This window comes from Scyliorhinus canicula, chromosome 1 (genome assembly GCF_902713615.1).
Source record: "Scyliorhinus canicula chromosome 1, sScyCan1.1, whole genome shotgun sequence".
In the NCBI taxonomy this organism is placed as follows: Eukaryota; Metazoa; Chordata; class Chondrichthyes; order Carcharhiniformes; family Scyliorhinidae; genus Scyliorhinus; species Scyliorhinus canicula.
In genome coordinates, this window is record NC_052146.1 from 268,814,783 (window position 1) to 268,829,596 (window position 14,814).

At 44.3% G+C, this 14,814-nt stretch overlaps 1 protein-coding gene across 4 annotated transcripts in view; it reads left to right on the plus strand.

The window, feature by feature from the left end:
* plekhh2 (pleckstrin homology domain containing, family H (with MyTH4 domain) member 2) overlaps positions 1-14,814 on the plus strand; it is a 390,052-nt gene that overhangs the window by 311,527 nt on the left and 63,711 nt on the right. For all 4 annotated transcript variants that reach the window (XM_038812971.1, XM_038812963.1, XM_038812954.1 and 1 more), the window contains 4 exons: positions 4,887-5,026; positions 6,775-6,885; positions 8,347-8,433; positions 10,235-10,393. In XM_038812971.1, the coding sequence (XP_038668899.1) occupies positions 4,887-5,026; positions 6,775-6,885; positions 8,347-8,433; positions 10,235-10,393 (497 nt within the window). The remainder of the gene's footprint in view (positions 1-4,886; positions 5,027-6,774; positions 6,886-8,346; positions 8,434-10,234; positions 10,394-14,814) is intronic.

The following is a 14,814-nucleotide window of genomic DNA, read 5'->3' on the forward strand; positions in this document are numbered from 1 at the left end:
ACTAAGGGCAATTTATCACGGCCAATCCACCTAACCTGCACATCTTTGGACTGTGGGAGGAAACCGGAGCACCCGGAGGAAACCCACGCACACACTGGGAGGATGTGCAGACTCCGCACAGACAGTGACCCAAGCCGGGAATCGAACCTGGGACCCTGGAGTTGTGAAGCAATTGTGCTAGCCACAATGCTACCGTGCTGCCGTCGTCTTGGGTTATGGGAGTGAGACCCACACACACACGGGAGAATGTGAAAATGCCACACAGTGACCCAGGTCCGGGATTGAACCCGGGTCCTTGGCACCATGAGGGAGCAGTGCTAACCACTGCACCATTGTGCTGCCCCTGGTCTTGTCGTTTGTGGGCAGAGAAGCTAGCCAGGATAAGGAAGGTAGTGCTCCAAAATGGACGGCAATCGTGAGGTTTGACCGTCCTGAATTTGTTACATTATTAATGTAATAGCCAATGCGGAGAAGGTGCAGGACTGAAGTAGAAAAACGGGGGCTCTGTGGGTGGGGATGGATGTCGTTTCTTGTCAAGTGTCAGGGTTACGGTCATCGGCAACAGCGCTGCTACCATTCACCCCAGGGAAGTACTTGGGTAGTCCTGTCGTGTGTGGCCATGCTGAAGATTTAGGGCCATTTCAGTCAGCACTTCAAGTTGAGGACAGGTTCGAGGGTAATGCCGAAAAGAGGGAATCCTGGGTTTGAACCAAGGAGGATGGATGCGAGGTTCCTGGGATGGGAGGAGAAAGGGGTAAAAGAGATGAAGGATCTGTTTTTGGAGGGGTGGTTCACAAGCTTGGAGGAGTTTGGGGTGAAGTATGGATTCCAGTGTGAGGAGGGCTTCTGGTATATGCAGGTGCAGATTTTGCAAGAAAGGTCTTTGTGAGTTCTCCGGTGGCACCATCCTCCTCATTGTTGGAGGTGCTGTCGGTGGGGGGCTAGAGAGCTGGGTCGTTTCAGCAATCTATGGTAGGATTATGGAGGACAAGGAGTATCAAAATAAAGGTCAATAAAATTTGATCCCAGGGCACTAGCCTTTTTTTTTGTTTCAAGATCCTAGGATGAACTCCCATCAGGGCCCACAGCCTTGTCAACCTGCAGTTCCAATAATTTGCTATGTTTCACCTCACTAGCATTTAACCCTGAACAGTTTAAGGTAATGCATTTTGGGGGAACTATCAAGGCTAGGGAATATACAATGAATGGTAAGATGCTGGAAAATACAGAGGATCAGAGGGATCATGGTGTGCATGTCCATAGTTCCTTGAGAATGTGATGGGAATGTCACTTTAAGAAATGTTTGTCTTCTCAAGTGGCTGCAGTGATATTGTGAGGGTGGAGCTGGGCTCTGGCTCTACTTTTTACTTTCGTTTTGGGGCAGCACGGTAGCATGGTGGTTAGCATAAATGCTTCACAGCTCCAGGGTCCCAGGTTCGATTCCCGGCTGGGTCACTGTCTGTGTGGAGTCTGCACGTGCTCCCCGTGTGTGCGTGGGTTTCCTCCGGGTGCTCCGGTTTCCTCCCACAGTCCAAAGATGTGCGGGTTAGGTGGATTGGCCATGCTAAATTGCCCGTAATGTCCTAATAGTAAGGTTAAGGGGGGAGTTGTTGGGTTACGGGTATAGGGTGGATATGTGGGTTTGAGTAGGGTGATCATTGCTCGGCACAACATCGAGGGCCGAAGGGCCTGTTCCGTGCTGTACTGTTCTATGTTCTATGTTTTGAGCTGGAAGCTGTTTTTGTGGCTCTGAGTTTTACTTTCGGTTTTCAGTTGGGGAGCTGCAATCAAACTAAGGAGGTGTATTTTGGTCTCTCCATGCTAAAGAATGCCTCCAGATCACTTGATAATTTCAAAGTAATACCTGTTTCTGTAAGGAATGCAAACCTACTGTTTTTGTAGGGAAAAAGGGTGTTTGGCTTATGGATGTTGTTAGGAAAGTTACCAGAGTACTGTATCTTGGGGGATATTTGTGTTGGAATGTGATAAGATATTTACTGTGTGTTTATAAAATGTTAACTGATTCATAGAATAAATATTGTTTTGTTAAAAAAACACGTGAAAGTTGTAGGTCAGGTGAACTCCATCATATACTTTGGTGTTCTCTAAACCCTGGTATAGCCATGTAAAATGGCCACTTGCAAAGGACCATGGGAATTGTGGTCAATTTGGGACACAGACAGGTACACAGCCTCTGTGTATTGTGCAAAGAAACCAGACTTGGCTGAAACTTGCATCCATTGAGAATCAATTACCATTTTCCCCAAGACAATAGCCTCCACGTTAAGGACCATCAACGATAGCAGACTAACCGTCGCCACCCACCCCCCCCCCCCCCCCCCCCCCCTTAATTTGGAAAGGCCTACGTGCTTGGGACAATGATATCTAGGACCCGCACAGCCATCGAGGTATCCGCCCCCTAATTGGCTAAGATCGATGAGGATGATCAAAACCCTAGTGATCCATTGGACCTGGAGTAAGGACCGCCCAAAAGGGCGCAAAACAGATGAAGGATAAAAAGCCCTGCGCATTAGAGATCGGTCGCTTTTGAGACTGGCCTGTGGCAACTGTCGCAGAACAACCAAGTTCAAGGACCCGCGACCATCCTGAAGGACAAGCCCAGCTTGAGACGAACCCAACAACTTCCAAGCGACCACATGGGCCCAGATAAAGGCCTTACCTCGCACAGAGCCAGTCACCCGAAGTTAAGTAAAGGTCATTTTAGTTGTTAGGTGTAGTTTAGTATGGAGCCGTGTGTATTATTGCATAGAGATGCAAGTCTTGTAGAAAAGCGCTTGATGGCCAGCACAGACATGGGCCAAAGGGCCTCTTTCTGTGCTGTACAAATTCATTCTATGACTGGGCAACATTAAAACTTTGATACATTTGAGATATTTGATATATCAAAGTTCAATATAAACACAGTAAGAAGTCTTACAACACCAGGTTAAAGTCCCAACAGGTTTGTTTCGAATCATTAGCTTTCGGAGTGCAATTCTTTCATCAGGTGAATGAAGAGGCTGTAAATTAATCTTTAGAAATTTGGTGGTCAGTTAATAATATTTTAAAAATATTTTTCACTTGTGCAAAAGACAGCTGTAGGACACGAGCACTGTGCTAATGTGCCATTATTATTGCAAACGGAGGTTTTAAAGTGCAGATTCTTCAGAATAATAGCACCTATGAGGATAATTTATAAGTTAGATCATCTTACCGTGAGTATTAGAAGGTTGAGAGATGATCTAATCGAGTTGGTTTTTTTTAAATAAAAGGATTTGATGAGGGTAGATACCGATAACTATTTCCTCTGATGGGGCAATCCAGAACAAAAGGCACAATCTTAAAATTAGAGCAGAGCTCTTGAGGAGTGAAATCAGGAAGCGCCTTTGCACACAAAGGGTGATGGTAATCTGGAATTCTCTCGCCCAAAGCTGCCCATGTTTGGTCTGTTGAAAATTTCAACTGAAATCAACAGATTTTTAATAGATAAGACTATTAAATTTATGGGTCAAATTTAGGTAGGTGGAGTTGAGTAACAAATTATGCATGCTCTAACTCAGTAGTGGGACCTGCAGCCCAAAGGCCACATGCAGCCCATCAGTGCGGCCCAGAAGACATTTCATTGACTGTGACCCACACACAAGAGTTGCCATATTCCGCTGCTTTCCATCCGCATAGCTTTTTTCCTACCAGTATGACTGAAGTGATGCACACCCAAAACAAGGACAAGTGAGGTGAGGTGTGCAGTGATTTCACACAACATTGATTGTGAGAGCTTGCGCTCCCTTTGCATCCGATCAAGCACAATATTTATGTTGTTTTTACCACTTGAAGTTGATGACAGTTCTATTAATATATGAATGAATAAGCATTTTCTGTAGCTTATGAAATACTTGGTGCGTATTAAATGTATTCAATCTCATTCGAGGGTTATAGTTAGTGAACACGCCTGATTTTTCAATCTTGCGGCCCTCCCAAGATGGAGAGCCCCTCATGCAGCCCACTCACTAGTCTAGGTTACTCATCACAGGCTTGTGGAGCTGAGTGGTATACTCCTGTCCTACATTCTTATGGAAACCACTTCATAGAATTCAAATTGAAGTGGTAATGGGGTAATAATGATGCAGGAAACAACATCAATATGTGAAATATGTTATGAGATATATAGTGGCATTATCCTGTCAGTGGGCTGAAGACTTTCTCTCCCATTAAATTTTTTTTTAAATAGTAAACTAAACAAAGGTTTTACTTTATTTGGATAATTTTGTTCTAAAGGAAAACTTTCAGATGAAAATACAGAATGAATCAAAAATACTCCCAAACATTCCTAAACACAAATAATACTCATGAGCATGGAGAGCTCTGCAGTCAAAGAATCATTATCAATGCAGGCATATAATGCATATTTTATCAGAGATCAGAACGCAAGATAAAATGTGAACAAGGACGGGTTGGATGTCTAAAGCAATAAAAGGAGAAGGATGTGCATAGCTCATGCTAACCCATTTTCATAGTTTTAGATTTTATACTTTGTTAATGCTTTATCTTCCCTTGATACCATAAGCCTTCAGATATTATCATTTAATTAAGAAAGCAACTGAAGGGACATTTCCAGTTGGGCAAAGTAAAATAACTTGCTCTTCCCTAAATTTAAAGTAAAAGATCTAGGTACGATGTGGTGCAGGAATATATCCAAGTCCAATATTGAGAACTACAAAGCTCACACCCACTGGATGCGTTGTGCTCAAGTGCGAGGCATTCTTGGACTCGAGCCTTTGAGCTTTGTATGGCGATGCTATCTGCGTATTATGTTGAAAATACAGTTTTCAATAAGAATACTGTTTGTATAAATAATAATGAAAATATTCTATACATATTTTGGACAGGTGTATCAATGTCTTCCATGACCTCAGAAAGTGATTATGCCATCCCACCAGATGCATACTCTACAGACACAGAATGTTCCGAGCCAGAACAGAAACTTCCAAAAACATGTTCTTCCCATTCCATCGACTGTGGGAAAAATGTAAGTCTTTATTCTATTCAAGTCTGAATCCCACTCAATAGCACAATAAGTGATGGATTCAGACATGAACAATTCGATATTTGATCCAGTGGGAGGCAGTGGCGTAGTGGTATTGTCGCTGGACTAGTAATCCAGAGACCCAGGGACCTGGGTTCGAATCCAGCCACGCAGATGGTGAATTTTGAATTGAGTAAAAATCTGGAATTAAAAATCTAATGACCATGAAATCTTTGTTGAATGTCGGGGGAACCCCATCTGGTTCATTAATGTCCTTTAGGAAAGGAAATCTGTCGCCCTTACCTGGTCTGGCCAACATGTGATTCCAGGTCTACAGCAATGTGGTTGACTCTTGCATACCCTCAGGGATGGGTAATAAATGCTGGTCCAGCCAGCGATGCTCACATCCCATGAACGAATAAAATTTTCTTAAAAATTATCTGTACTCCATTTATTCATCTTACCCTTGATGAACATTAGACAGTGGGAGTTCGACACCTGACGTGGCCCTATTACTCCACGTTTGGGCGATCAACTAGTCCTCAATTTTCATTATTATTCAGACAGCCTTGTTCAAAATTGCATGAAGGACAGAATTAAGCTCCATTGTTGTTGTCCAAGGCTAATAGCTTACAATACTCCTGAAGTAAGTTTGATTCCACCAACAGCACAAAAGATGTACGACTGCAGTTCCCAGCCCCTCCATCAGTCATTGTCACGAGAAGCAAGCAAGACTTGACACATTTTACTTTAGTGCTGTTATTGCTGCTTGAAGGCTCACAACATATACTGATTGTTCGAAACATTAGCTAGTTTCAACTATAAAGGTGATTCATGCTGTATTGTTTATTCATGCAGCCTGGTGTAAAGGTACATCTTCTTCACAAACCACCATTAAAATGTCAGGATTGAAATTCTGGATTTGGGTGTTGCACTGCTGCCTCATGGCGCCGAGGGCCCGGGTTCGATCTCAGCCCTGGATCACTGTCCATGTGGAATTTGCACATCTCCCCGTGTCTGAGTGGGTCTCACCTCCACAACCCAAAAAGATGTGCAGGGTAGGTGGATTGGCCATGCTAAATTGCCCCTTAATTGGAAAAAAGAATGAATTAGGTACTTCAAATTTTTTTTTAAAATTCAAATGTTTGTTTTGGGTTCCAGAATCCATAGAATAAGAAGCCTTTTTCTTCTTGCGTTCACACCAAACTATGGCTGAGAGCCGTAGAGGGTGAGGAAGCAATCCCCGAATTTACCTCCAATAAAAGGGGATTCAAATCCTGTGTCATTGCCATTAATCTGATCGACACACTATCCATCCAGCCAACTGTACTAACCTGCCCCCCAGAGTAGCAGTTTTCTTCTCCGTCCTTTTGATCCATTAGAATTATGATAGTGACAGCTTGCAACAGGACCTCCTGATGGCTTTGATTGGAAATTTTGGGGCCCAAGCAAACATACAAAAAATTATCTTTAGGAGATAAACAGAAATTGTCCTAATATAATCAGTTTTCCATGAGAATATCCTACCTTCCAAACGGCTTTTTTATTTGTTAAGTAGCCAAGTAGTATTTGTTACCTGTTCTAATCATTTAGATTGTCGTTCCACTCTTTGCGCACACATGTATCAAAAGGACAGAAAAATATGTTGCACTAAATATTTACTTATTCATCTAAGAATGTGACAAAGTAACACAGTACGTTTTTTATAAATAATAGTAATAATCAAAATGCACAATGATCTTATTGTACAGGAACCTTCAGAAAAGTCTGGATATTTGTTAAAAATGGGAGGGAAAGTGAAAACGTGGAAACGGCGATGGTTTGTCCTCAAAGGTGGTGAATTGCTGTACTACAAATCACCAGTAAGTGATTAATATAATTAGTCAGTTCTAATTGTACAAAGTCACTAATTCAACATAATGCCATAGAACATAATTAATAGAGTCAGTTATGTAGCCCTTTGAGCCTGCTCCACTTTTAAACAAGATCATGGCTGACTTATCAACTACATTTTTCCTGATGCTGTAAGTGACCAGAAGTCTATCAATCTCGGTCTCAAATATATTCGGGAAGTGAACTTCCACAGCTATCTGGGGTAGAGAATTCCAACGATTCCTAACTTTAAGTGTCTGGTATGGAAGCCATGGTCCGAATGCCTGACTCCTGTGCTGTAAAGCCCTCCAATTACACAATTCAATGAGAACATGTTTTGTTCTTCCAAACCACAGAGGATATGGTTAATCTATTGTATTGTAGCAACAAGAATGTATTAGAAGAGTTTTTCTATCTTTGTTTTATAGCTGAACTAGTGGAATGTTGTTTTCATAATGTATCATTCACATTATCTAAATTATCTTCTGATATAAAATTCTGAACTCTTTAGTCACTAATACAGATATACTTGCTTATTTCATCCTATATTGAATCACGGTATGCAAGTCTTCCTCTTTCCCATAAACTGGAGTGCTTCATATTGTAGTTTTCTGCTCTTTTGTTCTGAATTATATTGCTGCAATTTTCAAACTCCCGTCTCATTGTCCATTCCCCGACTGATAGAACTCGTGCCTCTCTCAAAGGCACTCCACAATCAGATTGCTGCACTACCATTCATTTCTGTTCTTCCAAGAAGGGAAGTTCCTTATTACCACAAAAACAGGATTATAAATAATCCTAGTTGAGATTCCCTCAGTCGGCAACTGGCAAGTCCTAATTCTGTAAAAAGACCCTGGGGGTGAGGGGGAGATTCCAATAAGGAATGATGGTCCTACATTCTGATCCTTGGTAGCACAGTGGTTAGCACTATTACTTCACAGCGCCAGGTTTCCAGATTCGATTCTGGCTTGGGTCACTTTCTCTACAGAGTCGGCGTGTTCTCCCTGTGTGTGGGTTTCCTCCGGGTGCTCCAGTTTCCTCCCACAAGTCCTGAAAGACGCGCTTGTTAGGTGAATTGGACATTCTGAATTCTCCCTCTGTGTTCCTGAACAGTCGCCAGAATGTGGCGACTAGGGGTTTTTCCACAGTGACTTCATTGCAGCGTTAATGTATGCCTACTTGTGACAAAACCAATTACTATTATTATCCACGTGTATCTAGTCAATGGGTGTTTTGAGGCAGGACCCAGCACCAAGAATTCTAGGAATCCCTACTCTGGGGTTCCCAAGCAATTTAGTGACTCCATTACGTCAGCACCTGATTTTCATGTAGGAAAGTTATGGCCAGAAAACAGATTAAAACTTCCTTCCTTTCAGTCTGATCTGGATTTGAATCCAGAAAATCTATATTGAACTTATTAAATCTGTTTTCTCTGTTATCTCTGAATTCAGAGTGATGTTATCCGCAAACCACAGGGTCAGATTGAGCTCAATGTCTCGAATCATATTGTCAGGTGTGATGGAAAACAAACAATTCAGGTACAGTAGTATTTTCAGCTTGTTTTTTTACAAATCAAAGCTCATCTGACAAATTGAAATTTATGCATAAAATTCAATTTGTCAGATAAGCCTGTGAATCTGTGTTTATAGAGACAGACTGAAGGAACTAGCAGAGAAGAACAACATGCCCCTGGTATAGCCTGACCTGCCTGTCATCCCTTCATCTTCTACCTCCAACAAACACCAACATATGGGGTACTCCCATGGGGAATCTCATTGTCCCACTATCATGGCTGTTGAGAGAAACAAAAAGTGTGTCACGATAATTGACAGACAAGCTTGTGAATACTGGATAAACTACAGAAATACACAAAATAAATAAAAGATGTGTTTGAGACAGGATTTACTCCCGCTTGGAAATAAATGGACGTATTAGCGAGAGGCAACATGGTTTTGTGAAGGGGAGGTCGTGTCTCACTAACTTGATCGAGTTGTTTGAGGAAGTGACGAAGATGATTAATGAGGGTAGGGCAGTGGATGTTGTCTACATGGACTTCAGTGAGGCCTTTGACAAGGTCCATTGTGGCAGACTGGTACAGAAGGTGATGTCTCACTGGATCAGAGGTGAACTGGTAAGATGGATACAGAACTGGATTGGTCATAGAGGACAGAGGGTAGCAATGGAAGGGTGCATTTCTGAATGGAGAGCTGTGACTAGTGTCGTTCCTCGGGGATCAGTGCTGGGATCTTTGCTGTTTAATATTTATAAATGATTTGGAAGAAAATGTAACAGGTTTGATTAGTAAGTTTGCAGACGACACAAAGGTTGGTGGAATGGCGGATAACGATGAGAATTGTCCCAGGGTCCGGCAGAATATAGATCTATTGGAGACTTGGGCAAATGGAGTTTAATCCGGACAAATGTGAGATCATGCATTTTGGAAGGACTAATACAGATGAGAAATAAATATTAATGGCAGAACTCTTAGAGTATTGATAGGGTATACAGGTACTCAGGTCATTGAAAATGGCAACGCAGATAGAGAAGGTAGCCAAAAAGGCATATGGAATGCTTGCCTTCATCGGCTGGGGTACTGAGTTTGAAAATTGGCAGCTTTGTAGAACCTTAAGGCTGCATTTGGAATATAGTATTCAATTCTGGTCACCACACTACCAAAAGGATGTGGAGGCTTTGGAGAGGGTATAGAGAAGATTTACTAGGATATTGCCTGGTATGGAGGGCATTAGCTATGAGGAGAGGTTGGAGAAACTTGGTTTGTTTTCACTAGAGCGACGGAGGTTGAGGCGGCGACCTTTTGGAAGTCTACAAGATCATGAGGGGCATGTACAGAGTGGATAGAAGTTTTTTCCCAGGGTGGAATTACTGTATGCTAATTAAACACTTTTTTTGGGGGGTAGTAAATTCTTTCATCATTAATTTCTCCACCAGAAGTGTTTGTGTTGCACAAAACCAGTGAGATCTCGGATGATGGTCTTCGCCTTGTATTGAATTCAGTAACACCTCCATTGTACCTGAAAAACTAAGCATTGATAATTATAAAATGTCCTTTTTAGTAACTATTTAGTAACACTTTGCAGGAATATTCCAAAAAGGGATCCAACAATGGAAAGTTTCTTCAAACATTTGTTCGAAGATTTAGTTAGCCCTTGTAATTCTATTGTAAAAATACATGAGGACCGAAATGGCTTCCAAATGGTTGGTCTTTTTACAATTGCTATTTCGGAGTCGAGGTGCCCATGTGAGCCTCAGTCCAATCATATATCCATTACAAAGATTCTTGATACCCTTGTGATATGTTTACTGTGTTTTCTATGTAAGATGATTACAGAAAAGAAGACGTACTACCTGACTGCAGATTCTCCAAATATTCTTGAAGAATGGATTCGGGTTTTCCAGAATGTTCTACGCATACAAGCTGCCAGCCCCCTCTTCACGCAGCCAGATGTCAAACCATCAATTGAAGGCTTACTAACCAAGGTACTAAATTTAATTAATTAGATGCTGTATAACAATGGATGGCATGGTTGAATTACAGGAATTTACAGTCATCACTGGGTACAGAAGTTCATACGCTCCTGTTACTTCTGAGTGCATTTCTTGTGAAAACCAGTTCTAAATGCATGCGTATTACCATATTACATGAGTATGTAATTCATATTTATTTAAGCATTTGAATAACCAATCTAGTGTTGATTTAAACATTGCATTTTCAAGGGTATGTGTCTTAGTTCTGATTAACTTAAAATATTTGTCTTAGGTAATCTTTAAAGTGATTCTTACAGGTCCTTCAATAGAAGTTGTGAATACTGAAACTTGTAAAAGCTGTTTTTTAGGGATAAAGATGTCTATTTTGTGCAGGTTTATTAATTCCGAAGGTCTGCAGCTGCCTCTTGGAGTTACAGCACTTAGAGCTGGCTCATGCAGTTCTGAACTTTGCAGTTCAGTGGTTTAAGTCTTTCTTGCTTGTAAAAGCTATGGGGTGGGATTCTCCGTCCCACCAACCCAGTTTTCCAGCATGGCGTGCTCCCGCCAGCAGCGGGATTTTCCGTTCCGCAGCTGGCCAATGGGGTTTCCCATTGTGGGCCGCATCACGGTGTCGAGAAACGCGCGGGCGTGGGTGCGCTGCCGGCGGTGCAGAGGATCCTGCAGATGGTGTTTCAAGGTTTTAGAAACCTGGGGCGCGATTCTTTGCTGCCCACGACGGGTCGGAGAATAGCGGGAGGGCCTTCCCGACATTTTTCCCGACCTCCCGCTATTCTCTCTCTTCCCCCCCCCCCCCCCCCCCCCCCCCCCCCCCCCCACGGCCGCCCCACGACACGAATCGCTGCTCGCCGCTTTTTACGGCGAACAGCGATTCTCCCCTGGCCGATGGGCCGAGTTCCCAGGCCTTTGCGGCCGTTTTCACGAACGCAAACACACCTGCTCGCACCGTTCGTGAAAACGGCTGCAAAGTGCCGTCCCGGACAACCATGGCACCGATTGGCACGGCCGTACCAATCTCTTTGTTCCTCCGCCGCCCCGCAGGATCAGTCCGCGGGGCGGCTGAGGGGCATGACGGCCCGCGCATGCGCGGGTTTGACGCATATGCGTGATGACGTCATCCACGCATGCGCGGGTTGGAGCCGTCCAACCCACGCATGCGCGGCTGACGTCATCGTGCGCGTCAGCCGCCGTGACGCTTGGCGCGCGGGCTTAGCGACGGTCGCTAAGCCCGCGATGCCGTTCTTCATGGGGCCGCGCTGCTAGCCCCGATCGGGGGGGAGAATCGGGTCCCGGGAGGGGGCGCGGAGGCTGCCGTGAAACACGGCCAGTTTCACGGCAGCCTTTACGACTCTCCGCATTTGCGGAGAATTGCGCCCCTGGTTGTTGACTTAACTCTCAAATAATTGTCATGCATATTTTTTGATAACAAACATTATTCTGGGGAGTGGTACATTTACACTGAAATGTATTTTATGACCTATTAGTCAATGCAAAAATATTTAGCCAATAACAGAATTAAAGATATGCCAGAATCTATCCTGTAGCCCACCTGTGATTTGTTTTGATGATTTGTTCTGGAATAACAGGTAGGCTGCATATTTTCTCAATGAAAAAATGGTACGGTGAGGGGGGGGGGGGGGGGGGGGGGGGGGCGCTTGGTGGTTTGCAGTGGCACAGTTGCTACTGAGTGGGCTCTCATCTTGGCAGTTTGGTGGCTGCCAATGAAGATCTTGTCTTCACTGAAAATCTCGGCGTTGCGGTGCAGGTCATCAGGGCTCGCTTCAAAGAATTGGGGGTTTCTTTTATGAAAGCAATGGAGGTGCAAAAGGAGGCTCTTGCACTTGAGAGATCACTTGTCCTGGTGAGAGTCCCCCCTCTGTGCTGTTGAGATCCTATTACATGGCGTGTTGTCCATCCTGACGGTTTCAGGATAGAGAGGCCGGGCGGTATGTGTCCTTGAGCCCAGTCCCTGCTGCGACGTGGAAGGTGAGTTTCTGATTAAGTTTGATCATTGACTGCCATATTTCTGTCATCTTGATTTGGAGGCTGGGTCCATCAAATTCTCATCACCTCATCTGTCTTCGAGGCCAGGGCCCAGTTTGGCTCACCGATCACTGTGGACCACCGCCTGGGTGTTGGTGAGATGGTATGGCGGAAATAATAATGTATCATGTTTCAATTGTCTGAATCCTGAAGAGTCCTCATTGATCCTGCTTCATCCTTTGCCCTTGCCTTTTTGTATGACCTGTAGGATGTCTTCATCCTGATGATTGCCCTGCTGTAATCTGTTATCCTGGACGTTACTCCCTATTGATCATGTTGCTGATTGTTGGTGCTGACTTTCTTCCGACAGGGGAGTCCAAAATACAGGCGTGCTGGCCTGTACCATTGGTTATCTTGCTTTAGCAAATTCATGTTGAGACAAATGGGATTTGTGCTCAGTTTCACTCCTTTTTGTTATTATGTCTTACAATGTCTTCTAGTCCTTGTGATTAGGGGAGGGGAGCGTTCTCTGCAGTCACCCCCTGTCTTGTTCAGAAGGTAGGTAAATTGAGTCAAAATGGGAGGGGGAGAGTTGGAGTTTGTATGGTGAGATCATCCTCACTGAGATTGAGGGTAGCCCCCTATTTTGAGCTAATTCATTTCAGGTTTTCTTTTCTTTTAGAACTGAACTTACAAATCCATGCCTTTACCCTTGCACAGCTCAGACAGACTGCTTGTTATCCTGAGGAGGACTTGGTTCCTTTTGACTCTTCCTTTAGGTTGAATTTGCTTTTTCCCTTCGTTTGGATCTCTTTCTTTATCTCTCTTCGGAACTGTTGACTATTAAAATATCATGTTTATTATAGGGGCAAACTGAAATGGGATCAGTATTCGTGGCCGATGTCCAGCGAGGAGGGTGGCCCTGGGTATCCTTTGTGTGATGGTGGTTGCCGGGAGTTGGTTTGGGCTTCCTCTCCTTGGGGATTTTGTTCTTCTTCCTTCATCTGGGCATATATTTATCCTTGTCTGGGCTAGTGGTGCGAAGTGGGCTTTCTGGTGTCAAGGAGGGAGCCGACCATCCCGCCCAGGACTCCCAAATGATGGGTGTCTTGACAGTCCTTCTTCTCTGGGGCTGGGGAGCCCTTCTGGCTAGGGCTGGAACAATTATCCTTTTCCTTTTAGTGTCAATGGGAGCAGTACATTACCCTAGATCAGGCTTGGGATGTATGTTTTGGGGCTGTGGGTGGTCCTGGGGATATACTTTCTTTGTTTTGGATGGTGGTTGACTAGGCCAGGTCTAGTGCCGTGGCTGTTGTCCCTGAAGGTTGGGAGTGCCTGCAGATGGTATCTGGAAAGGCTGGGTTTAGCTCTCGAGATGTGTGGGGACCAGGGGATGGGCTGAGCTCTGTGCTTGGTAGACATCTTGTTTTTTTCCCTGGGAAAGGCATTGACACCCTTTTGTTGATTGGATGGCTGGTTCTCCTCACGTACGTGTGTCGGGCAGTTGCCTGAGAAGTATGGGGTTTAGGTTGGATTCTGATCCCTTGGTATTCAAAGGTTAGTTCTGATGGATCTTGTTCATTCTTTCGCCTGGCTGCTAGGGAGTGGAACTACTCTGGGTACTCCTTCTGCAACGGTGGTCGCCTTGCGTTGATTTGGGCGCTTCCTTTTCAGGGTATTTTTTCTTGTTTTTTTTCTCGTCCGGATGAGCATGGTGCTGGCTGTTTTCCCGATCAGGCCTGGTTGATGGGGGGACCCCCTGGTGGTGCTGGGAAGTATGGAGTTGCCCTCCCTCTCGGGCGTCCTATTGTTGGATGTTGATAATTCGTTGTCTCATGGGGATGGCACCACCCCTCACCTGGGACTGGAATTATTATCCTTATTCTAGTCCTGTACATCGATGGTTATCCGGTGGTTCCCCTAGGGGGCGAGTTGCCTTCTTGTCAGTTGAGTGGCTTATTCTCTTTCTGTTGGTGAGCGCTTAATGGGTGCCATAGTGGCTCGGGCCTGGGTTGGGTCTTGAGCTCTGGTTATTAGGTAGGTTATTTTTGGTAGTTCTAGTCCTCCTTTTATGGGAAACCCTGGATTTGAGAACAGAATCTTTGTTCTCTCTCTTCATGGTTATATGGTTTGCATTGTGGGGTATGTCTGTGACTCCCCTTCGAATTGGGGTTTTTGTATATTTTCTTTTGTTTTTGTGTTGGGTATGGTAAATCCGGTCCTGGTTTCTTTGTGGGTGCAGTTGGCCCTGATATCCAAAGGGGATGGCTGTGATCGGTTGTTGATGCCTGTGATATTGCTGGTGTTGAGGGACATGTATGTTGGTGTGCGCCCAATCTTACCATGGGAAGCTATCCTGACTTGTGACAGTTGTGGACCTGTGCCGCATGGGAGACTGTGGACCGTTTTCTCATGTCTTTATGATTGTATCC